Source organism: Carassius gibelio, chromosome B1, assembly GCF_023724105.1.
Source record: "Carassius gibelio isolate Cgi1373 ecotype wild population from Czech Republic chromosome B1, carGib1.2-hapl.c, whole genome shotgun sequence".
Taxonomy (NCBI): Eukaryota; Metazoa; Chordata; class Actinopteri; order Cypriniformes; family Cyprinidae; genus Carassius; species Carassius gibelio.
In genome coordinates, this window is record NC_068396.1 from 26,912,991 (window position 1) to 26,938,502 (window position 25,512).

General features: G+C 36.7%; 3 protein-coding genes across 9 annotated transcripts; all 3 read right to left on the bottom strand.

Moving 5' to 3' along the window:
• Nucleotides 1-1,179: 1,179 nt before the first annotated feature.
• On the bottom strand, nucleotides 1,180-5,747 carry LOC127949248 (mannosyl-oligosaccharide glucosidase). 7 transcript variants are annotated; one of them, XM_052546292.1, is made up of 6 exons: nucleotides 5,647-5,747; nucleotides 5,108-5,277; nucleotides 4,876-5,021; nucleotides 4,543-4,766; nucleotides 3,569-3,762; nucleotides 1,180-3,258 (listed from the first exon to the last, which is right to left on the bottom strand). In XM_052546292.1, the coding sequence occupies exons 2-6, from the start codon at nucleotides 5,188-5,190 to the stop codon at nucleotides 1,494-1,496; spliced, it is 2,412 nt and encodes an 803-aa protein (XP_052402252.1). In that variant the 5' UTR covers nucleotides 5,191-5,277; nucleotides 5,647-5,747; the 3' UTR covers nucleotides 1,180-1,493. The 7 variants fall into 7 exon arrangements, with proteins under 7 accessions (XP_052402252.1, XP_052402255.1, XP_052402251.1 ...); XM_052546295.1 differs by having other exon boundaries at nucleotides 5,660-5,730; XM_052546291.1 differs by lacking the exon at nucleotides 5,647-5,747 and adding an exon at nucleotides 5,546-5,578.
• Nucleotides 5,748-7,410: 1,663 nt separating this feature from the next.
• LOC127949250 (zinc finger and SCAN domain-containing protein 5B) lies at nucleotides 7,411-13,249 on the bottom strand. Its single transcript, XM_052546299.1, has 8 exons — nucleotides 12,841-13,249; nucleotides 12,605-12,714; nucleotides 12,020-12,122; nucleotides 11,423-11,520; nucleotides 10,410-10,512; nucleotides 10,000-10,091; nucleotides 9,507-9,564; nucleotides 7,411-9,393 (listed from the first exon to the last, which is right to left on the bottom strand). The coding sequence occupies exons 1-8, from the start codon at nucleotides 13,238-13,240 to the stop codon at nucleotides 8,630-8,632; spliced, it is 1,728 nt and encodes a 575-aa protein (XP_052402259.1). The 5' UTR covers nucleotides 13,241-13,249; the 3' UTR covers nucleotides 7,411-8,629.
• A 970-nt stretch (nucleotides 13,250-14,219) lies between these two features.
• LOC127948373 (uncharacterized) lies at nucleotides 14,220-25,061 on the bottom strand. The gene is made up of 41 exons (XM_052544802.1): nucleotides 25,057-25,061; nucleotides 24,589-24,747; nucleotides 24,336-24,490; nucleotides 24,087-24,208; nucleotides 23,932-23,993; nucleotides 23,613-23,771; nucleotides 23,359-23,513; nucleotides 23,122-23,243; nucleotides 22,965-23,026; nucleotides 22,659-22,817; nucleotides 22,404-22,558; nucleotides 22,155-22,276; nucleotides 22,000-22,061; nucleotides 21,679-21,837; nucleotides 21,425-21,579; nucleotides 21,188-21,309; nucleotides 21,031-21,092; nucleotides 20,725-20,883; nucleotides 20,470-20,624; nucleotides 20,221-20,342; nucleotides 20,066-20,127; nucleotides 19,743-19,901; nucleotides 19,489-19,643; nucleotides 19,252-19,373; nucleotides 19,096-19,157; nucleotides 18,772-18,930; nucleotides 18,516-18,670; nucleotides 18,277-18,398; nucleotides 18,131-18,192; nucleotides 17,895-17,995; nucleotides 17,776-17,818; nucleotides 17,508-17,686; nucleotides 17,209-17,330; nucleotides 17,020-17,084; nucleotides 16,781-16,884; nucleotides 16,121-16,154; nucleotides 15,850-16,028; nucleotides 15,489-15,604; nucleotides 15,339-15,394; nucleotides 14,952-15,183; nucleotides 14,220-14,811 (listed from the first exon to the last, which is right to left on the bottom strand). The coding sequence occupies exons 1-41, from the start codon at nucleotides 25,059-25,061 to the stop codon at nucleotides 14,716-14,718; spliced, it is 4,818 nt and encodes a 1,605-aa protein (XP_052400762.1). The 3' UTR covers nucleotides 14,220-14,715.
• Nucleotides 25,062-25,512: the final 451 nt, after the last annotated feature.

The following is a 25,512-nucleotide window of genomic DNA, read 5'->3' on the forward strand; positions in this document are numbered from 1 at the left end:
CTGTTTTGCCCATTATCCCATTGTAGCTACAGTGCATCTGAGGAGAGGGAGGGGGATTGCGCATGGAGTGTTTTAGTCACACCGAACAACCAAAAACTACAAAGGCTGGGAGATGCATTTCAAATTGCAATAGCCCAAGGGGAATGAAAATATAGTGGAAGATGTGTGTTTATCTTCTCTCGCATGATTCGTCATGTTGCTCACGTTGCCACATGGTTCTTTCATTGTGTGGAAAGATGAAATAAAAATTGTAATAAATAAAAATCTCAAATACAGCATGACTCATCTACAGGCTTAAGTCTCCAAAACACTGCTGACGCAACCAGTAGTGTGTAAACGGAGGGATGTCAACACTTTTGAACTTTCCCTCCGATCATCATCAACACCACACTTAAAACGATTACAATTACAAGCTAAACCTGCTAAAAAAAAAAAATAACAGAAGGGTTTGTAGTTTGGCATATACTTGCTTATACTTCAATGGCTACAACAGGTCATTTTTGACAATATAAACCATACATTCTTACAATTTAAGCCATAAAAACATGGATGTACAAGATGAATGAGCGCAAAGTTTTCAGTGCCAACACAGAACTGGCTGGAAAGGTCAAGTGTTCATTCGACTGGACAGAAACGCTCTCACACGGGAAAAGAGTCAGTTGATCATCTTGTTGAAACCTGTTAAATATGGCACTTCTCCTTACTATCAATGTAAACTATGCACAGAAGAGCCACTTGTCTTCATTTGACAAATTACATGTACAGACAAAGAATATAGTGCAAAACAATATCAAAGCAACCATTATATTTGTTTTATTAATTCTTTGCTGTATGAACATTTCTTCAAATGTTTTGACACATCTAACTAATATTAAAAAAAAAAAAAAAAAAAAACTAAACTAAAGTTTTTTGACATTGCTGTCTATGGGAGAGTCAGAGAGCTCTCGGAATTCATAAAAAATATCTTAATTTGTGTTAAAGATGATTGGAGGTCTTACGGGTTTGGAACCGACTGAACCAATTCAGTTCAAATTCTAACACATGAATTACATGCAGAACAGAGAGAGTAAATATCTAATCCTAGTTTATAATCAGAGTAAATTAAATAACACTTAAAAATAAAAATCCATAAACAGATATTGAGTATAAAGTATAGGATTCAATTCAACTGAAGAACGATTTTATAAGAAGTTTTTAATTTATTCTGTTAAGTGAAGCCAAACAGCAATGGTCCAGAATAAGTGCACGGTCTCCTCCTGGTTCACAGAGAAGATATTGTTATGTCTGATTCAAACCTGAGGATATAATCACATTAAACTGGATGTAAAACTGAAATATTATATCAGGACTCTTCAATATTATTTAAATGAACAAATAAAAAGTCCACCAGCTGTATAAATTATGTAAAAATGAATTACACTTTGTTTTAACAAACATATGGCACCAGTTGAGCATCTTAATTAAGCATTCTGATTCTGACCTGCTACTAATATTCAATACTCTTCAGCCATTATCAGTACTGTCAGAGCCGACCAGCCAGTAAAGGGGTGGCTACCCTGCCCCCTGCCCGTGCTATCACTGTACTGTTCCCAGATGTATCCAGTGTCCACATACTGCTTGTAAACATTATTGATGAGGTTAGTCCTGAGCTCTTGATATAGGGTAGCTGCCTTCTCTTTGTATGGCCCTTCTGTGCTGCCATAGTGATGCAGTGCTCTAACTGCCAGGTAGTTGATGTTGATCCAGATCGCTCCTCGCCAGTAGGGGGCATCATGTTCCGTGTTCCTCTTCATGTAGAGGGGATCCGAGCGCGCGAGTGAGCGCAGGCCATAGGGTGTCCAAAGGCGATCAGGATCTTGAATGTCCCGCAAAATATGATCAATTTTTGGCGAGTCTGGTGTCAGAATTTGTAGCAAGAACGGAAAAAGGCTAACATAGCCTAATGCATTCACGTACTGGAGCTTAGGGGCTTTACGAACAGAGCGAACCAGCCGTGCGACTGGGAACTGGTGCCGTGGCTGTCCAGGAGGCACGAACACTTTTTCCTGCTGAAGCGAGACCGCCTGAGTGTGATTTCCATAATCACTGAATGCGTGCAGATTATCAGACCAATGCAGTTTGTTTAACAGATCATTATTGCTGAGAGCACGATGGGTGTTTTCATACACCTGGTGGGGTTCCCCAAGTATCCGTGCCACATTTGCCATGATGCCAGAGGCCAGGGTCATCCAGCAATACAAGTCCACATGCCTCTCATCAGCAGATGGGTGGGAAGCCCGTGGGTAGTCGTCCAGGCCAGAGGTCAAGGTCTTGGGATTTAGGAAAAGGTTGGTGTCTTTGTCCCGGCCTCGCCAGCGGTAGGAGTTGGCAATTGGTCCAGCTTGTGTGGTGTTAAACCACTCAAACCAAATCTGCAGTCTTGGGTACAACCTTCTCAGGAAAGGAATCATGGTTTGAGAGGACGACAACTCTGGTTGAGCATCCAGCTGTTCCAGTAACTCCTGTAGGGCCAGGAAGAGCGTGGGCGGGTTAGCGTTTTCGTTGTGCTGCACGATAAACTCAGATGGTACTTTGCCACGAGCTTCATCATCCAAGATTTGTTCGCGTGGAATCCAGCCCTCTACATTGATGAGATCAAGCCAGTGCGCAATGACCTCCTGTGTTAACGAAGTGTCCCATTTGCTGACGAGAAGCTGATGAAATCCTTCGTCCCAAAGAAAGCCCCTTGGAAAGAAAGAGCGAGATGGTACTGCTGTAAACAGCGGACCCTCAGGGTAAAGCACAGGGTGCTCGTTGTAAGCCGACTGGACAACCGACTGTCCGAAGAAATATCCCATGCCACCAAGCATGTTGCTTAAAGCTGCCTTGGCAAATTCGATCTGTGAAGATGTGAACCCTTTAGCTTGGAGGCCAAATGACCTCTCAAACTTCTCATCAAATGCCACCTTACGCTTCTCCAGCTCGTCTGTGAGAACCGAGCCCACAAGCTGATTCGGTCGTTCTCGGAAGCTCCCGGATTCAAACAAAACTTCAATCTGGAAAGGGGTTTGTACGGTTACTTGATGCACCACAAAATCACTCTCCATCTTGGGATCGTTCTGTTGGTTCTGGTGGTTAGTGACTTTGTAAGAATCCACGGCAAAATATGCTCTTTTTTCACCTTTGGAAGGACTGAAAGTAAACTTGTGACTTAGGCTGTTCTTCACTATATCGGTTAGCTTATCAAGACCAGGGCTCTTAGTTTGCAAGTAATTATATCTGGAAAGAAAATTAGTAAAAAATTCAGTAATTCATTAAATATGGCAGAAAACCTTATTTAATTATAATTGTTTTTCCTCATGTGAGAATCAGTAAATAGATTTAAAAAAAAATAAATCAGTAAATAATATATATTATTAACGAATATCAGCAACTATTAATAATAAAATGCTATAGTAAATATTGCTTACATTTTTTGTAACTGTTATATTATTTATTATTGCTAAAAACCTACAGTCCTCTCTATTTCTTATTGTTAATAATCCTACGTACTACAAAAAGCTTGTAGTGCACAAGAAATGTAAGATACCTGGCATATTTGCCACTAGCACCTTCCCCTGCAGTGGGTTTGCCAAACGTAATCTTGAAGTTGCCAAGCTCCTCAGATGTTCCGGTCACAGAACTCAAGCGATTTTTCTCTTCTACATGGGCCTGCAAAGAACCTTGAACATCTGTAGCAGCGTAGAACATCAGCGAGATCACAGGAGCTGAGGAAGCAGTGCTCTGCCAATCAGAAGCAAAGACATGCTTGATGTGATGAAGCAAATTCGATACGAAGATAAACTATAAATCTAAACATTTGTATGATTTTTTGTTTATCAGAACTAACCATTTTATGTCATATTAATGGTACTAGCAGAAAGCAGTGATGTTATGTGGATCTGCTAGACTACGTCTTCTACCATACTTTACACAGTGTCTGACCTTTAGAAAATCATGCAGATTGTATATTTTCTAAATTTAATTGAATTAATTTTGTAGTCGATTGGCCTTTGATATGTGACCCTCTTAAATACCTAAACCTGTTCACATATCAACGTTGCCACAATGTTTTAATTAATTTTCATGACGTTTGAAGTCATTTCAGCTTAATGGATAAATATATTAGAGATTGTCCTAATAAGGAGCAATTTCTTGCAATGGAATATTTGACAGTAAAATACATACACCTACCTACACATATACATATATATACATATATGTATGTGTGTATATATATGTATGTGTGTGTATATATATATATATATATATATATAGCTCCATTACTTTTTTTTTTTTTTTGTTAAAATCTTTTTTAAATTCACTGATATTTCCGGGTTTTTCATGACTGTGAAAACCCTGACATCCCCTGGCTAAGTGGATTGAAAACAACTTATACCTTTGTGCTAATTTACTCCTATTATATTAGAATTTAAATATCCTTGTATTTGACAATATTAAAATAATAAATCAGTTAGTGCTGGCTGTTAAACACAAACTCTTAGAGGATTACTTTTTGCTTACATGTTGTTTTGCAGTAATCCTCCAAGTCCAGTCTCCACCATGATCTCCACCCATACGCTTCACAAACTCTGTGGTCAGGGTGAACTCACGGTCATGGACCTCCTGGACTCCAAAAGAGACTCCGTCATGCATAAGCCAGCCGTAGCCCAGCAAATGGTCCCCTTGTTCGCAAGTGTGCCTAATATTTCCATCCATTTCAGCAAACTGACGCATCCACATTAAACCTAATCAAATCAATGAAAAAAAATGCAGGCTTGTAATAACCTCAAATCATCACAAAGGCAAGTAAAAATATAGAAATGGTGCATAAAGTGTGCATCGGAATCACCCCACCTGTCACAACAGATCTGGGACTTCTTGTTTTCATCCCAAAGTACACCTGGGGCCGATAGGTACCCCAATATCTTTCAGGAGACACAGCAGGACTTGAGCTATTAGCATCCAAGACCCGTGGAGAGGGGTGCATGGTCACAACCCTCCTGGCCAAGGATGAGCGCATATAAAGGGCATAGAAGAACCAGATAAGACTGAAGATACACAAACCGATAGATATATTGATAAACACCTTCCCAATGTCAGTTTTCTTCTTCTTCTCCTTGCGTGGGGGAGCTGGTGTTTTTTCCTCCTTTCTTGGGTTTGGTACACCATCACCTGTTGCAACCCTCTTCCTTCGCCTACCCATCTTTCTTTTGACCTGAGCAAGCTGGTCTGGGGACAACGGTCATTCAATTGCACCTGCAAATCACCACAAGTCAAGAGGTTTTGACGACAGCACACTGATTGCAGCATAAGAAGCTCTTTGTCCTATAGTAATGCATTAACGGGAATATAAGCCCCTACAACAGGACTACAGTGTTACCCTGTCTGTGTACAAGATACTGCAAACTGCAAAAACAGCTGGCTAGCTGAACAAAAGAATGAGGAAATGAATAAACGAGCGGGCGAAATAACTGATGAATGAATGAATGAATGAATGAGATTCAGCTCGTCAGCGTCTATTTACCACGTCTGCAGTTAGCATTATTTCTCTAATAAATGTGAACGATGCAATGGACAAATCAAATAAAACAAGTCACGCATGATTTATATTTTACCGTATGTTACCTTATGTACGTACGTGTCAGTACTCTACTGAACTTAATCAGCAGTAAGGGCACTTCCGCATTTCTTAGTGAAGCTGACGGCAATAGTAGATTCATGTTCACTGTTATTCAAAATAAAAGTCCTTCAGCGGCTTTTGTTTTGCTGCAGACGCATTCAATAAAAAATTACAAGTGAAAGCGCTGTCAGCAATTACTAATCACAGGTTCAAAACCTAAATAGCTTTCTTTCTTTAGTTGACACAAAATAAAATATTTTATGTGTTTTTAACCATACAGTGATTGATTTCACATCTTCTTTTGCGTTCTACAAAAGTATGACACAGGATCACTGGAATTACAAGTCTAGAAAAGTTAGAATTTTCATTTTGGGGGGTAAACTACACATTTACTATTTCTATAGACTAACACTTATATGTCAATAATAGTAATTAAATCATTCATCCTTTTTAGGATAATCTAAGCTCTAAAACTATTACAAAATTACAAAACCTAAACTCAAGAATATAAACCACTAGTGATTATGTGTGGAAACATTACCTTATTTACATTACCTTATTATCCGTTTGGGGGGGTGGGGGGTAATGTCACCATGTACCACTCAATCCACAAAGCTCACCCACAAGACGCCATACGCGGTCTGCCAACTGCCCTGTAGGCCTACAGTGAAAGCCAGGATCCATCCGTGAAGAGAACACCTCTCCAAAGTGCCAGATGCCATCAAATGTGAGCATTTGAAAGTGGAAAGTGAAAGTGACATTTTGTGCTTTCAATCAGTGCTAACACAGTGTTGTTTAACTCATCTGTGGTAAAGCACAAAATCATGGACATCGTGATTATGGACATAATCTATTCTGAATTTATGGCCATGGATATATATTTTGCCAATTAAACAAACTGAATTCCCGCATCTCAAAAGAATATCATCTTATAATTTCTTGACACTATCTCACCTAATATGCATGTTAGATAATGATTGGCAGCAACAACAGCAATGACAACAGTGGTGGCAAAAACTACTATGACTTCCTCTCTCTCCACTAATGCCACAACTGACAGTGCTGGACACCCTTTTTATCCATCTATCAGTTTTGGAGTTAGTGTGGGAACATACTGCTTTTCCATGTATTACGGTTTTAAACGTTTTATTATTAACTTTATACTAACATTCTATCACCCCTGCCAAACATTTTTGAAATGAGCAACAGAGTCTGTGGTTTGACAAAATTTTTATGAGTACTTGATGTTTTTATATGTATTCCTAAAATAATCTAAATTTCAAATCTGAATTTAAGTTGCCGGATTAAATAGATTGTTTTTTTGAACAAACAAATGATAGTGTTATAACTTACTGAAAGTTTTAATACAAATGAAAAGGGGCATTCGTATTCAATTATATTTATGAAAAGGGGCAGTTTTCTTGTGATTTATAGATTCACAATGACAATTATTTTAAATGTAGTATATTCAGTATTGCTTATAATGGGTTTGGAATTATTGTTGTAGTGAAGATAAAAGTCATTAATTTCTCATGCTGACATGTGGGTTGAACATGTCTTTTCAAACTCCACAGAACAAAATCTTTAACCAACCTTAAGCAATCACAGTTTCTATAAATAACAGAATAGAATAATACAATTTAAAAACTATTATTCACCATAAATGGACAACTTTAAAACAGAAAGTAAATAGGGGTCTTAATGCAGATAAATTAACCTATGCTAGAATAATATTTGAGAACCACTTGTCATTTTCTAGGTAAGGATACTTTGCTGAAGGTGCATGAATTTATTAACATTAATGTTACTGATGTTACATAAGTGGATTTATCAAAGTTAAATGTGTACAAAGTTCTTTCACATTTCTTCCAATTAACATATCATTTTTTAAACGCTTATATTTCATCTTATGTGTCATCTACTGTAGGCTACATTGCAACATAGCTAAGAAAAAACTGCAACAAAATTAATTGCAACCCATTGTTCTTCAATCTGATACATTTCCCATCGAAACAAAATAAGGTGCTGGTCATATAACTAGAATATCAAACAAAAGTTGATTTCACTAATTCCATTCAAAAAGTGAAAATTGCATATTATATTCATTCATTACACACAGACTGATATATTTCAAATGTTTATTTCTTTTAATTTTGATTATTATAACTGACAACTAAGGAAATCCCAAATTCAGTATCTCAGAAAATTTTTATATTACTGAAGACCAATACAAAGAAAGGATTTTTAGAAATCTTGGCCAACTGAAAAGTATGAACATGTACAGCACTCAATACTTAGTTGGGGCTCTTTTCCTTCCCTTCGCCTCTCTATTAATGTGCTTGATCACAGAGCTCTGTGAACAGCCAGCCTCTTTTGCAATGACCTTTTGTGTCTTGCCCTCCTTGTGCAAGATGTCAATGGTCGCTTTTTAGACAACATGAAGTCAGCAGTCTTCCCCATGATTGTGTAGCCTACAGAACTAGACTGAGAGACCATTTAAAGGCCTTTGCAAGTGTGTTTTCAATATTGAACCTTTTCACAATATTCTAATTTTCTGAGATACTGAATTTGGGATTTTCCTTAGTTGTCAGTTATAATCATCAAAATTAAAAGAAATAAACATTTGAAATATATCAGTCTGTGTGTAATGAATGAATATAATATACAAGTTTCACTTTTTGAATGGAATTAGTGAAATCAACTTTTGTTTGATATTCTAATTATATGACCAGCACCTGTAATAGGAATTGCTTGGATCATCAAAAGTGGGCATTTCAGAAAGGAACCAGGTGGTTTGCAGGTACTAAATCTTAACCACCAAAAACGAAACCGTTCCCATTGTATCACTTGAAAAAAAAACTTTGTGCACCAATACATCTTCCATTCCAGTGTAATCAGCCACATGAGCACAGTATTATTAGAATCTATGTAAATGAATGTTTCAATTAATTATAGTTACCAAAGTGAGTATTCTCTACCTTGTGGAGTCTAGAATTGTCCAGTAGAAACACACATTCTCTGTTGGTGTTTCACCAAAATGTACTTGTGTGCAAACATCTGTCCACATCGATCACAACCAAAAGGCTTCTCACGTGTGTGGATCCTCATGTGTGTTTTGAGGTTTGAAGACTGGTTGAACATTTTCCCACAAAGGTTACAGCCATAAGGCTTTTCACCTGTGTGAACAGTCACGTGTTTTTTGAGGTTACTTTGATCTGCGAACTGCTTGCCACAGTGCACGCACCTGAATGGTTTTTCACCTCTGTGGATGCTCTGGTGTCTTTTAAGACTAGACGCTTGACTAAATCGCTTACCACAGAGTGTACAGTGGTGAAGCCTCTCCCTGTTATGAAGTTTTTGATGCAAGAGGAGAGTGCTGGGTTGAGAGAATGCTTTTCCACAATGTTTACACAAAAACTTGTCTTTCCTTTGCATCTGAGACGAATCGGACTGTTTGAAAGAAAAGCACGGGGTGAAAGGGGGCCGTTCAGATTGAGAAATGATGTTAACTTTATCGCCATGTGCTAAATGCCCTTCCATATCAGGCATAGACAAGCCATTAGAGTCCATTGGAGCTGCATAGGAACACGTGGGATCTGCGCTCCCTCTATACATCAAAAACTGATTCAAAGAAGGTCCTCCATTGAATTCAGATTCAGTATAGGAGGTATGATTCGTGGTCCTGTCAAATTTCCTGGAAACCAATGAAGGATAGGAAGGGACAGGCTGCAGGTTAGTCCCTGCATCTTCACCTGTTTAGAAATACAATATGCTTAAATGGAAACTAAGCAATTAAAAAAAAGAGAAAATACTGTACTGTAATTGTGTCAATTACAACAAGAACTTAGTAAATGTGTATCTTCACCTATATCATTCATTTCTGGGTTTTCGTCCTCAAGGAGATCAGGTTGCATTCCACTGGACTGTCAGGAGGAACAGATCACTGAAGGTTAATTTTATTTTTTTGAAAACAACTGTTTCTGTATTCTAGACTTACTATCGCTGTACCATGAAGTACACTAATTGAATATGTTAATATTAGTTAATGCATCAAGTAAAACGGTTACATGTTAGTTAATAAAAACAAAATGGTTCAAGTTAGCTTAGATCCATTAGACGCAATAACAGAATACCCTGGAAAAAAAAAGCTTTGAAAATCAATTTCACTCAGCTCATGGTCAGCTCATGTTAAACTGGAATAACTAAAATTCTTACTAGGAATAGGTAACAATATTAATTGTGTTAACAAAAAAAGAAGAAGCAGTGTGTAAGGTGGGGAAAGGGAAGTGGTATGAGTCTGTCATGAGCCTGATTTGTAAACAAATACAGGTACGTGCAAATGCATGTCTCATACTAACTTCTTGATGGCAGTGCTGGACCGTGTCCTGGTCTATGAAGTTATCTCTGTGGACTGTTACGAAAACTCCTGCACTCCTGTACCTAGTGTCATCTTACCAAGAATGCAAAAGTAGAAATAACAAATGGAAAACAAGGATGAATTAAAATTATAATCTCAATATTCACTCAAAAGTTTGTCATGTTTAAATATTTTCTCTGGAAAATAAATATAAAATAAACACAAAATAGATAAGATAAATAACACTTATTAATTGTACTAACTAATAATTTTTACATGTATCGTAGCACTTATGAATCTATTCCACCATATGTTACCAGATAATTAGAATTCAAATAATTAGTAATGTTGCATATTACCAATTATTTAAAGTCTAATCACTTATCTGGATGAATCTGTACATACACTTACAGTTTTCATTAGTCTCGGTTTCTCTTTCTGATTGTTCACACCTCATGCTGTCAGGTCTCTCCTCTTTAATAATGAGAACATCTGGCTCGTCGTCTTCTACAGACTGATAAAAAGCATAATGCTTGCATGATTCCTGATAAATTATGGCTACGTTCACACTGTCAGTTTTTGGGATTGACAAACACATTTTCTTTACAGGTGTGAGTCTTGAAATGTCCCATTCACACAGCAGCTTACAGTTGTGTTTAGAATACTTCCTGTATGAACGTGCAACAGAAGTCAAGCCCGTATTCCTTACCAGTAACGTACAATGTAAGGGATTCATTTCGCAGTGTTTACAGTTTCAGTGATTATAACGATACTTTTGTTTTTTTAAGTGTGCGATAGATCAAATTTAGTGATAATGTCAGTTCTGTACATAGGCCTTAAATTATAAGTCGTTTGAATAATCGTGGGAAGGAAACAGTAGGCCTATATATTTATCAATCTCTACTGTTTTAATCCAATTATAATCATACTACATTAAATGCAAATTCAGTTCCTTTAAACATATTTATTAGCCTACATGACATGTCTGGTTCTTGCCTAAAAAAAGACAGGTTTATAATGTTTGTAGTTGATAGATTTGGCTGCTTTTAACATTTTCCCTGGAGTTGGTTCACCCTCCGCCTATGCGGGCAGCTCATTTCTCCCGTTCCTTTAAGTTACCGAAAACACACATGAAAACACATAACATACGGTAGACACAAGTATGTGCGGCAGAGCGACTCTCTTGTGCACTGTATGATCATGTGACAGAAAACTAGTTGTCCAGTTCTGTTCCGTTCGCACAACACATGTGTTCCAAGAATGCGGGTGTAAGTTCAGTTACAGAATGCGGGTGTGTGGACAGTGTGTGAACTTAACTGTATTAAGGACTCCAAAACAGGACAGACAATTGTATTCTGCTGCTGTGTGAACTTGGCCTATTAGCGGCTTACGGAGCTCACTGATTGAGAATAACAGTTTCTTACCTCTTGATGGCAGTGCTGGACTGTGTTCTGGTCTGTGAATTTTTCTCTGTGGACTGTTGCAAATACTCTTGCACTCCTGTACTGGTTGTCATCTTTACCTGCAGCATGGATGTATCAATAGATACACACACACACACACACACACACACACACACACACACGCTAAAAAATGCTACATAATATCACAAAGACATAATATGTAACAAAATGCTTCACTCTGCATAATTCTCATATTTGTTTATTCGTGAATTTTACATTCAGTTACACTTTATTTTAAGGTGTCCTTGTTACAGTGTAATCATACATTTAAGTACTGAGTAATATTGATTAACTACATGTACTTACTATAAGGTTAGGGTTATGATTAGGGTTACTTGAATGTTATTCTGCATCATTTTTATATTTTTTATTTAATAATTGTTTATTTTTATTTTAACAGTAAGTATATGTAACGTGTAACAAGAACACTTAAAATAAAGTGTTATTTCTCCTTAAAAGCCTTTTATCTTTTTTTTCTCATTCTGTTGACATCAACTAATCACAGATCTGACCACTAGGTAATGCACTTATTCCCTAAAATGAATACACCATACTCACGGTTTTCAGTAGTCTCTGTTTCACTTTCTGAGTTTTCACACCTCACATTGCCGGGTCTCTCTTCTTTGATAAGAACAACATCTGGTTCGTTATCCCCTACAGACTGATAAAAAGCACAATGTTGTTACCGTATGACTCTTGAGAGCATAGGTTTATGGAAAAAATCTTTTTCTAACCAGTAGCAATTAGTGGTCAGCTGACATGGATTTTTTCAATGGCCTATGCCAGTACTGTATATCCAGAAATGTAGAATTGGCATATACAATAAAGTTAAAAATAAATCATATAATTAATCATTTAATTTACATTTATTTGAGTTTAATTCAAATAAATCAATACTTTTATTGAGCAAACATGCATTGAACTGAAAAAAAAAAATGACAGTGACATTTACAGTAAACCTTCCACAAAAAATATTGAGGAAGTCCGTTTTGATTGCTGCAAGATACTGAACAAAGAAAAAGGCGGAACTAACAAATTGAACAGATAACAGAGGATTACAGTTTGTAGTGTATAAAACAACAGGACAAGAAAAAAAAGGAGTAAAAATGTATAAGATACACTCATTTCACTGTTTATGCAAACCTGGTCTAGTCTTTCGGGTTGAAGATGCGAGACCTGACCGGATCGAGTTTCATCTTCATCTTCATCCCTTCCCTCGTTACACAGGGAAGCAATTTTGACACTAATTCGCCCTGGACACAAGCATATATCTTCTCCATAAGTAAATATAGTTCAAATAGTGACTTTTAATATAAGTTAATGGAATCAGTCCGACATCACTATTGTGTAAATGAGCATGACCATGATCATATCTTTACCTGATGCTTTTTCGTGAACACCTGTTTTTGTCAAGGCAGTTGATTGGTTTCTCTGTTTGCGGGCTCTTCTGTAAAACGAATCTCGGATTTCTAGCACTCTCAGTTTCTTTTTAAGGAGGTTATTCTCCTTCTGTGTTTGAGATATTTCAAGCTGTAATTCAGTATAGCTGTCCTCAACAAGTTTGCAGATTTCTGCCACAGCGGCGTTTGCGAGCACTTCCATAATTGAAGCGATTTCCGTCTGAAACGTTATTATATTTGCCATTGCGTTGGAATTGAGCTCCTTTAATTGCAGTGGATCCGTCCATAAACAATAAACCCTTCCAAAAGAGTAAACACACGGGTGTAACGGGTCTCGAGCTCTCTTCAAACGCGAAGCTAGCCAACGAGTCGACAACATCCGCTTGTACTTTTTAAAATAAAAGCTCTCATGATGCTACCAAGCAATTTTCACGTTCCCATAAACATTAGTTCCCTTTTACTTCTGCAAAGTATCACGAACTAGTGAACATAGCGGTTCATTTGGAATATTTCGGATGTTAAATACTGGTACGACTGAGAAGTTAATGAGGAATAGACACAGTGACTAACCAACCAACCAATTAAATAAATGAAGACACTAAAGGAAAAACATAATTTATTCACTGATATAACATGTCTTTATTTCATTGCAGTTTATCTGTTTGTACTGTGTCTAATACTATGACATGCCACCCCCCAAATAATGAATGTTTTAAAATGATTAATTTTTTTCTAATTATTTATTTCTGAAAAGGTAAAAAACAATTGTATTTTTTTCTATATGTTGAGAGGATGTTCTAATTATTAATCATAAATAGTTAATAAATAATTATTAATTAATTAATAATTATTAATAATTATTTCAAGTATGTAAAAAAATATTTTTGAACTGGCTTTATCAATAATCAGTTTTATAATCTGGAAATGTTTTACATTTAAGAATTATTAAAACTTATAATATCCATTTATGGTTGCTTTTTATCTTTCCACTGTCATTACCGCTATGTTTTTTTTAAATGATTATTATTGCAAAGCAACCAATTTTATTATTATTATTATTATTATTATTATTATTATTATTATTATTATTATTATTATTATTATTTACTTTATGTTAAGATTACTGTCTGCAATGTTGTTGCACATCTGAGATTAAACCTGGACTTGATCTGAGCTTTGAAATTAAGCATAACCTCAACAAATCAACAGTGGCTCAGAAGAAATTCATTAGTTGTGGAACTTTCATTAGTTAAATACATCTTGAATAAATTGTACATGTTTGCATATATTTCCACCTAATAAAAAAAAAAACATGAGTAACCTTTATATTTACATTAAAAAGAGAAAACAACTATCTGTAATTGTTCTGCATTCTTTATTATTTTATTACATTTTTGCAGTTTAACATATCCATACATTGCACAAATCTGCTTTACAATTTCTTTACATCATGAACTTGCTTTGCCTTTACTTAACATTATAAAGTGCATAGAGCATGAATAAATAATAGCTGTATTTCCAAAGCTCTACCTTTGTCCCTTTAACTGAAACTGTGTTATGTCAAGCAGACTAATGTAAACAGACTATCACAATAAATACAAATAAATAATAGCAACACAATATTATTATACGCAATAGGAAGAATTAAAATATCACATTTATGAACATTTTATAGAGAATCTGTTTGTCTAGCAATACAAGAATAATACAATAAATAATTTTTAAAATAAGCATTAACATAGTACTTTCATTATTAATTAGGCAGCATTGAATTGCATACTGAATATCCAAAATCCATGATTTTTATGTTTTCATTGGTGTTCAGTCCTGTTTTGTCAAATATCTCTGAACTCTCTAGAAGAGGCTGTTTCGGGTTGTGTACTGTACATTGTACGACCTTCTTCTGTGCCAACGTCTCCTGATTGCTGCACAGCAACCACATAGCAAACACTGAACACAGAAACAGACACAGTGAGAGTTAGGCTCACAGAAGGGAATTTTATACAGCTATACATACACAATTATATACCACATTTAAATAGAAACTTAATAACCATAAGTTGAAGATATTCAGTCTTCATAATACTTACGCAAAGAAGAATCCAGCAAGGTATGAGGCCGATGATAATAGCGCAGGGGACAATGATAGCCACAATCCATGCTACGTTTGTAGCGTTGTTTGAGATTGTAGTGTTTATGGTGGTTGGAACTGGTGTGGTAAAAACCGTGAATAGGGTACCGACCAAGAAACCGGCAGCCGTGTTGCTTTCACGTTGTGAGAAAACATACGTAACATTGGCCTCAATCATGGTGGAATCATCCCTGTTGAAAGATTAAAACGTACAATGAGAAACAAAAGTAAATATCTAAAAATGATCTTAACATGCATTCACCGATGTATCATAAAAGCCGTTTTCTTCAGTTCATTTAGACAGTTCTTCTAAAGACAAAGTACAAAGCAGTGGATCAGAACTCACTTGAAATTGGCTGGAATGAGTAGATTAATTGAGGGGTCCTTTAGGATCTGGATCACCTGTAGAGTGCATCAATTAAAAAAAAAAAACAATAGGTTAATGCTTAAAATTGGGCAATTTCAGTACAACAATATCCAAGCCTCTCAAACTCACCAAGTTATTTATCTTCTTTTGGATTTCTTGATAGGTTTCATTCCTTTTTGACTCTGTCAGTGATACTTTGCTGATTTCAAAAGCAAAGATGAGTGCGTAGGCAGTGTCATTAATTCCTTTAAAATATAAGACAAAAATAATCAGTTGTGTATTTGTGTATGGTATTTTGTTATCCATTTTCATTATGCATAATTATTGACTGCTTTTTAATTATTATTTTACTTCAAAGAAAGTCATGAATAAGGACTACATGATTACAACAGATACACCATTTGCATACGAATGTTATATTCACACACCATTTGCATACATATGTTATATTCACAACAAAAATGGAGCATGAAATTAGAGGAAAACTCACCCAAATAGTTGACATTTGCCAAGGTCACAGGTTCACTCACGCTCACTGTTTTGGCACTTAATGTAGATGTGAGATTTGTGGCCACTACTGATTTAACCACATCTAGAACACTATTCTCACTTGGTCTTGGGCCCAGTGTGATAAACTCGAGACGAATCCTAATGATTGCCCTCCTACTCCTGTACAGACAAAAAAGATGATAATTTACTGGAATATTAAAACAACTATCTTTAAAAAAAATAAATAAATTGAAATCACTAATTGGTCTTACAAGATTGGTGGTGAAGTTGTTGTCTGAGTGGTCGCTGTAAAAGAAATTATGAATTAATGAAGGAGAATCAGACATTCAATTACAGCATTTCGTATTTTTAAAGCAATACACAGCGCCGATCCCAGACTTCTGGGGGCCCTGTGTAAAATTGTGTAAGCGGGGGGGTGGAGGAAGGGTATATATGAGTGTTTATGAACGAATGAATGAATCACATGTGTCCAGTGTTTCACTCAGTATTAAATCACACTCGGAGAAAGCACTTGACAGTGTCACTTCCGCGATTTGTTAAGCTTTCAACGCGTTTTTTTACTCATCTCGTGCACGACTGTACGACATTCACATCACTTGATATGACTGATTTTTACGTAGAAAGAGTGACTGTGCAACGCTTTAAAAGAAATGATCATTCATCTTTTAATAACCGCTGGCCAAATAAAAAAAAAACTAAAATGAAATAATCTTTGGGAGCAAGGAGGTCCCCTGGTGTTTCAGGGGCCCTACCCAGTTTGCGTATTTTGCATGTAGGGAGGATCGGCTCTGGCAAGGCATAAATCATGACAACTTAAGAAATGGAAGTTTAACATGTGATTGTCAGTTTGGACATATAAACTGTGGGGTAACAGATGGTGGACAGTGCAGCAGGTGTAGACATGGTAATACCTTCATTGAGTTGAAGAAGTTCCTGAACAAAGACGCTGGGTTGCGTGATGTCACTTGGTGAGAAAACATACTCTACTTTGGCCTGAATCATAGTGGAATTACCCCTGTGGGGAGATTAACATGTGTAATGAGAAACTATAGTCAATAACTAAACATTATTTTTAGTCACAAGCCATGTATAAAAACGAACACCAATCATCAGGACATATTTGCTCAAATCAAAGTGAGTCAAAACTTACGTGAAATCAGCTGCATTGAACTTAATGACAGGAGCTGAGGAGTTACTGAGGAGGATCTTGCTCAGCTGAAAAAAAAAATTATTAATTTGTTTAGAAATATGTTGAGGTTAATGTTGTAAATGAGAGAAGAAGAAGAAGAAGGTAAAGAAGAAAAAAAGTGTTTGTAAAAGACTACTGTACTGAACTCACCAATGTGTTTACAGAGTCTTGTATTAACAGGTGGGTACCATTCCTGAGTTCAAGTTTCTCATTCATGGTTATATTGCTGATTTCAAATCCAAAGTTGAGAGCATAGGCTGTCTCATTTATTTCTTAAAAATATATAAAATATAAAATTAATTAGTTGCGTGGTTATATGTGGGTGGTGAAATTTCACTAATGCATTCCTTAATATTATTTATTTGTTATTATACCTTAAAAGCTACAGATCTACAACATTAGACTTTAAATAACATATTCAGAAGCCAAACCAGGAGAGTAAAACTCACTTGTATAAGTGACATTGACAAAGCTCACAGGATCACTCAGGTCTTGTGTTGTGGGGTCTTGCTTAGTTGTGATACGTGTTTTCAGCAGAGTGTTGGCCACCTCAAGAACCTTATCTGGATTTGGCAGGGGGCCCAGTGTGACAAACACGAGGCGAATGAATATAAGTGCTCTGCCAAGCCTATAAAGACAATAAATAATACACATTAATGTAGGAAAGGAAAATTAAAGTAAAAAAAGTAAATATCAGACTGAAATCACTGCTCTTACACTATCTGTGGAGTAGTTGTCAGAGTACTGGTTGTTGTTGAGACTGTAAAAGAAAGTAATGATTAATGGCGGAAGCTTGCAGTAACAACATTTGCAATACATTTTCAGTTTTGACAAACCTGTCAGTGAACGAAGCTCATTTAGGAAGCTGACTGGTTGTATAGCATCTCCATCCTGGAAGCTGTAGACAATGCTGCCTTCAATCTGGTTCGATGTGCTTCTGGAGGAAAGACAAAATATATCTGTTAAGCATCAGTATGTGCAAAGGTTTTTATTTATTTTTATTTTTTTAATAAATGCATTTAATAATGTAGAAAGTGACACATTATATAAATTATTTCTGTTTGCATCTTACATGAAGTTGGCCGACTTGGGATTTAAAGTTGTTCTGCCAGGTTCATTCAGAAGACTGTTCAACTGCAGAAGAAAAATCAAACATTCATGAAACTCAACAATTACATTGGACCTAAAAATTGTACTCAGTGAATGATTTATGCTTACCGCATTATTGGCGACACCCTGAGCATGTAGGTATGTGCCATTTCTTAGCTCAGGATCTTTTGACATGCTGATATTACTCAAATTAAGCTTAAAGATGACAGCATATGAGGTTGCTGTGATTTCTATTTGGATATAAAAAAAAAATATATAGAAATATTATTATTATTATTATTTTATATAATCCAAATTTGACACTTTAATATTTCAAAAGCTTTTCAGGTGAAAATGATGACACTTACTCTCATAGCTGACATTCACCACCTTCACTGATTCATTCAGCTGTGACTCTCTGGAATTACGGAGAGTGTTGATAGCGCTGAGGACCAGAGCTTCACTGGGGACTGGAGATGAGGAGTTGAACACCAGCTTGCTTGTGACCACTGCTGAACCAGATCTGTAAATAAAACACATTTGGTTTATTGTACGTCGAATATTTGGAATAAAATTACTTTTCCATTTTTTTTTTTTTCTAAAAACTGGAAAAGCAAAACTTACACTAGGTTTGGAGGTGTCACAGAGAAACCGGTAGTTGTTTGTGGAAGCAATGTTGTAGTGGTTGTCAGAAGTAGCTCTTTTAGGAAGCTGACTGGTTGTATGTTATCTCCATCCTGGAAGCTGTAGTCCATCCTGCCATCAATCTGGTTTGGAGTGCTCCTACAGAAGAAGCAGAAGATATCTGTCAGGGGCTTCTGTCCACATCTTCAAAATGTTTTTTTTTTGTTGTTGTTGTTTTTTTCACCAATTCTTATTTTCCATGGCTTCCCAGCTAAAATGAGAGAACATGTGCAATAAAGATTGTGAAGTGAGTTGGCATCTTACGTGAAGTTGAAGGAGTTTGGTTTGAAAACTTGCTGGCCAGGTTCATTCAGAAGAGTGTTCAGCTGCAGAAAAAAATGCCATACCATTTAGAAACTTCTGCTGAACACTAGCAATGGACTAAAACCTTTTTCATACTGTTCATTTTAAAATTGTTACCGCTTTATTGACAACATCCTGCACTTGCGGGTAGGTATTGTTTCTGAGAGCAGGGTCCTCTGTAATGCTGATGTTAACCAGTTTAAATGTAAAGACCACAGCATAGGAGGTTTCTGAGATTTCTGTGTGGAAAGAAAATGTGAATAATTGTAATTTTTTTTGTTCAAAGCTTTCCGTTCATAATTGTTTATCTGATTACCATTCAATTGCTTTACAACCTTATAGGATGACACTTACTCTCATAGCTGGCATTCACCACCTTCACTGATTCATTCAGCTGTGACTCTCTGGAATTACGGAGAGTGTTGATAGCGCTGAGGACCAGAGCTTCACTGGGGACTGGAGATGAGGAGTTGAACACCAGCTTGCTTGTGACCACTGCTGAACCAGATCTGTAAATAAAACACATTTGCTTTAATTTACATCAAATGTTTGCAGTAAAATTACTTCTCCATTTTTGATTATTCTCACATTTGAAAACCAACACATACATGGAGTTTGAAGGAGTCATGGAAAAACTGATTGTTGTTTGTGGAAGCACTGTTGTAGTGGTTGTCAGAAGTAGCTCTTTTAGGAAGCTGACTGGTTGTATGGTATCTCCATCCTGGAAGCTGTAGTCCATCCTGCCATCAATCTGGTTTGGAGTGCTCCTACAGAACAAGCAGAAGATATCTGTCAGGGGCTTCTGTCCACATCTTCAAAATGTTTTTTTTTTTGTTTTTGTTTTTTTTCACCAATTCTTATTTTCCATGGCTTCCCAGCTAAAATGAGAGAACATGTGCAATAAAGATTGTGAAGTGAGTTGGCATCTTACGTGAAGTTGAAGGAGTTTGGTTTGAAAACTTGCTGGCCAGGTTCATTCAGAAGAGTGTTCAGCTGCAGAAAAAATATCAAACCATTCAGAAACTTCTGCTGAAAACTAGCAATGAACTAAAACCTTTTTCATACTGTTCATTTTAAAATTGTTACCGCTTTATTGATGACATCCTGCACTTGCGGGTAGGTATTGTTTCTGAGAGCAGGGTCCTCTGGCATGCTGATGTTAACCAGTTTAAATGTAAAGACCACAGCATAGGAGGTTTCTGAGATTTCTGTGTGGAAAGAAAATTTTAATATTTTTTTTGTTTTTTTGTTCAAAAAATGTTCAAAGCTTTCCGTTCATAATTGTTTATCTGATTACTATTCAATTGCTTCACAACCTTATAGGATGACACTTACTCTCATAGCTGGCATTCACCACCTTCACTGATTCATTCAGCTGTGACTCTCTGGAATTACGGAGAGTGTTGATAGCGCTGAGGACCAGAGCTTCACTGGGGACTGGAGATGAGGAGTTGAACACCAGCTTGCTTGTGACCACTGCTGAACCAGATCTGTAAATAAAACACATTTGGTTTATTGTACGTCAAATATTTGGAATAAAATTACTTTTCCATTTTTTTTTTTTCTAAAAACTGGAAAAGCAAAACTTACACTAGGTTTGGAGGTGTCACAGAGAAACCGGTAGTTGTTTGTGGAAGCACTGTTGTAGTGGTTGTCAGAAGTAGCTCTTTTAGGAAGCTGACTGGTTGTATGGTATCTCCATCCTGGAAGCTGTAGTCCATCCTGCCATCAATCTGGTTTGGAGTGCTCCTACAGAACAAGCAGAAGATATCTGTAAGGGACTTCAATTCACATCTTCAAAATGTTTTTTTTTCACCAATTCTTATTTTCCATGGGTTCCAAGTTAAAATGAGAGAACATGTGCAATAAAGATTGTGAAATGAGTTGGCATCTTACGTGAAGTTGAAGGAGTTTGGTTTAAAAACTTGCTGGCCAGGTTCATTCAGAAGAGTGTTCAGCTGCAGAAAAAAAATGCCAAACCATTTAGAAACTTCTGCTGAACACTAGCAATGGACTAAAACCTTTTTCATACTGTTCATTTTAAAATTGTTACCGCTTTATTGACGACATCCTGCACTTGCGGGTAGGTATTGTTTGTGAGAACAGGGTCCTCTGTAATGCTGATGTTAACCAGTTTAAATGTAAAGACCACAGCATAGGAGGTTTCTGAGATTTCTGTGTGGAAAGAAAATATGAATAATTGTAATTTTTTTTGTTCAAAGCTTTACGTTCATAATTGTTTATCTGATTACCATTCAATTGCTTTACAACCTTATAGGATGACACTTACTCTCATAGCTGGCATTCACCACCTTCACTGATTCATTCAGCTGTGATTCTCTGGAATTACGGAGAGTGTTGATAGCGCTGAGGACCAGAGCTTCACTGGGGACTGGAGATGAGGAGTTGAACACCAGCTTGCTTGTGACCACTGCTGAACCAGATCTGTAAATAAAACACATTTGGTTTAATTTACATCAAATGTTTGCAGTAAAATTACTTCTCCATTTTTGATTATTCTCACATTTGAAGACCAACACATACATGGAGTTTGAAGGAGTCATGGAAAAACTGATTGTTGTTTGTGGAAGCACTGTTGTAGTGGTTGTCAGAAGTAGCTCTTTTAGGAAGCTGACTGGTTGTATGGCATCTCCATCCTGGAAGCTGTAGTCCATCCTGCCATCAATCTGGTTTGGAGTGCTCCTACAGAACAAGCAGAAGATATCTGTCAGGGGCTTCTGTCCACATCTTCAAAATGTTTTTTTTTTGTTTTGTTTTTGTTCACCAATTCTTATTTTCCATGGCTTCCCAGCTAAAATGAGAGAACATGTGCAATAAAGATTGTGAAGTGAGTTGGCATCTTACGTGAAGTTGAAGGAGTTTGGTTTGAAAACTTGCTGGCCAGGTTCATTCAGAAGAGTGTTCAGCTGCAGAAAAAATATCAAACCATTCAGAAACTTCTGCTGAAAACTAGCAATGAACTAAAACCTTTTTCATACTGTTCATTTTAAAATTGTTACCGCTTTATTGATGACATCCTGCACTTGCGGGTAGGTATTGTTTCTGAGAGCAGGGTCCTCTGGCATGCTGATGTTAACCAGTTTAAATGTAAAGACCACAGCATAGGAGGTTTCTGAGATTTCTGTGTGGAAAGAAAATTTTAATATTTTTTTTGTTTTTTTGTTCAAAAAATGTTCAAAGCTTTCCGTTCATAATTGTTTATCTGATTACTATTCAATTGCTTCACAACCTTATAGGATGACACTTACTCTCATAGCTGGCATTCACCACCTTCACTGATTCATTCAGCTGTGACTCTCTGGAATTACGGAGAGTGTTGATAGCGCTGAGGACCAGAGCTTCACTGGGGACTGGAGATGAGGAGTTGAACACCAGCTTGCTTGTGACCACTGCTGAACCAGATCTGTAAATAAAACACATTTGGTTTATTGTACGTCAAATATTTGGAATAAAATTACTTTTCCATTTTTTTTTTTTCTAAAAACTGGAAAAGCAAAACTTACACTAGGTTTGAAGGTGTCACAGAGAAACCGGTAGTTGTTTGTGGAAGCACTGTTGTAGTGGTTGTCAGAAGTAGCTCTTTTAGGAAGCTGACTGGTTGTATGGTATCTCCATCCTGGAAGCTGTAGTCCATCCTGCCATCAATCTGGTTTGGAGTGCTCCTACAGAAGAAGCAGAAGATATCTGTAAGGGACTTCAATTCACATCTTCAAAATGTTTTTTTTTCACCAATTCTTATTTTCCATGGGTTCCAAGTTAAAATGAGAGAACATGTGCAATAAAGATTGTGAAGTGAGTTGGCATCTTACGTGAAGTTGAAGGAGTTTGGTTTAAAAACTTGCTGGCCAGGTTCATTCAGAAGAGTGTTCAGCTGCAGAAAAAAAATGCCAAACCATTTAGAAACTTCTGCTGAACACTAGCAATGGACTAAAACCTTTTTCATACTGTTCATTTTAAAATTGTTACCGCTTTATTGACGACATCCTGCACTTGCGGGTAGGTATTGTTTGTGAGAACAGGGTCCTCTGTAATGCTGATGTTAACCAGTTTAAATGTAAAGACCACAGCATAGGAGGTTTCTGAGATTTCTGTGTGGAAAGAAAATGTGAATAATTGTAATTTTTTTTGTTCAAAGCTTTACGTTCATAATTGTTTATCTGATTACCATTCAATTGCTTTACAACCTTATAGGATGACACTTACTCTCATAGCTGGCATTCACCACCTTCACTGATTCATTCAGCTGTGACTCTCTGGAATTACGGAGAGTGTTGATAGCGCTGAGGACCAGAGCTTCACTGGGGACTGGAGATGAGGAGTTGAACACCAGCTTGCTTGTGACCACTGCTGAACCAGATCTGTAAATGAAACACATTTTGTTTAATTTACATCAAATGTTTGCCGTAAAATTACTTCTCCATTTTTGATTATTCTCACATTTGAAGACCAACACATACATGGAGTTTGAAGGAGTCATGGAAAAACTGATTGTTGTTTGTGGAAGCACTGTTGTAGTGGTTGTCAGAAGTAGCTCTTTTAGGAAGCTGACTGGTTGTATGGTATCTCCATCCTGGAAGCTGTAGTCCATCCTGCCATCAATCTGGTTTGGAGTGCTCCTACAGAACAAGCAGAAGATATCTGTAAGGGGCTTCTGTCCACATCTTCAAAATGTTTTTTTTGTTTTGTTTTTGTTCACCAATTCTTATTTTCCATGGCTTCCCAGCTAAAATGAGAGAACATGTGCAATAAAGATTGTGAAGTGAGTTGGCATCTTACGTGAAGTTGAAGGAGTTTGGTTTGAAAACTTGCTGGCCAGGTTCATTCAGAAGAGTGTTCAGCTGCAGAAAAAATATCAAACCATTCAGAAACTTCTGCTGAAAACTAGCAATGAACTAAAACCTTTTTCATACTGTTCATTTTAAAATTGTTACCGCTTTATTGACGACATCCTGCACTTGCGGGTAGGTATTGTTTCTGAGAGCAGGGTCCTCTGGCATGCTGATGTTAACCAGTTTAAATGTAAAGACCACAGCATAGGAGGTTTCTGAGATTTCTGTGTGGAAAGAAAATGTTAATAATTTTTTTGTTTTTTTGTTTAAAAAATGTTCAAAGCTTTCCGTTCATAATTGTTTATCTGATTACTATTCAATTGCTTTACAACCTTATAGGATGACACTTACTCTCATAGCTGGCATTCACCACCTTCACTGATTCATTCAGCTGTGACTCTCTGGAATTACGGAGAGTGTTGATAGCGCTGAGGACCAGAGCTTCACTGGGGACTGGAGATGAGGAGTTGAACACCAGCTTGCTTGTGACCACTGCTGAACCAGATCTGTAAATAAAACCCCTTTGGTTTATTGTACGTCGAATATTTGGAATAAAATTACTTTTCCATTTTTTTTTTCTAAAAACTGGAAAAGCAAAACTTACACTAGGTTTGGAGGTGTCACAGAGAAACCGGTAGTTGTTTGTGGAAGCACTGTTGTTGTGGTTGTCAGAAGTAGCTCTTTTAGGAAGCTGACTGGTTGTATGGTATCTCCATCCTGGAAGCTGTAGTCCATCCTGCCATCAAACTGGTTTGGAGTGCTCCTACAGAACAAGCAGAAGATATCTGTAAGGGACTTCAATTCATATCCTCAAAAAATTTTCACCAATTATTATTTTCCATGGCTTCCCAGCTAAAATGAGAGAACACATGAAATAAAGATTTTGAAGTGAGTTCGCATCTTACGTGAAGTTTGAGGACTTGGGTTCAAAAACCTGCTTGCCAGGTTCATTCAATAGTGTGTTCAGCTGCATGAAAAAAAATAATAATAAAAAATAAAGCCATTTATCAACCTCCGGTGAAGATTTACACTGGTCACAGTTTTCGCTAATGTGTTAATGCTAGTTTCTTACCGCATTATTGACAACATACTGCACTTGCACATAACTGCTGTTTCTTAGCTGAGGATCCTCAGGGATGCTGATATTATTCAACATAATATTCAAAATGACAGCATAAGAAGTTTCAGATATTTCTGTTTGGAAAGAAACATCCAATTTTGATCAGTTTAAATTTGACATTTTTCACTTGTTGAAAATTTCCTAATTGAAATTACATTCATAATAAAGAAACTTACTCTGATAGGTAAAATTGGAAATCTTCAGTGATTCATTGAGCTGGGATTCTCTTGATTTAAGAAGATTACTAACAGCACCTAGGACCAAAGTTTCAGTGGGCAGGGATGACAAGGATGAGAATGTCAATCTGGTTGTGACTGTTGCTGCACCGGACACATTTGTTGGAAATGTTTTGAGTATGTTTGAAGTTTCTGGTTGCAAACTTGAAGTACTTTGAAGTGTTGCATCTGC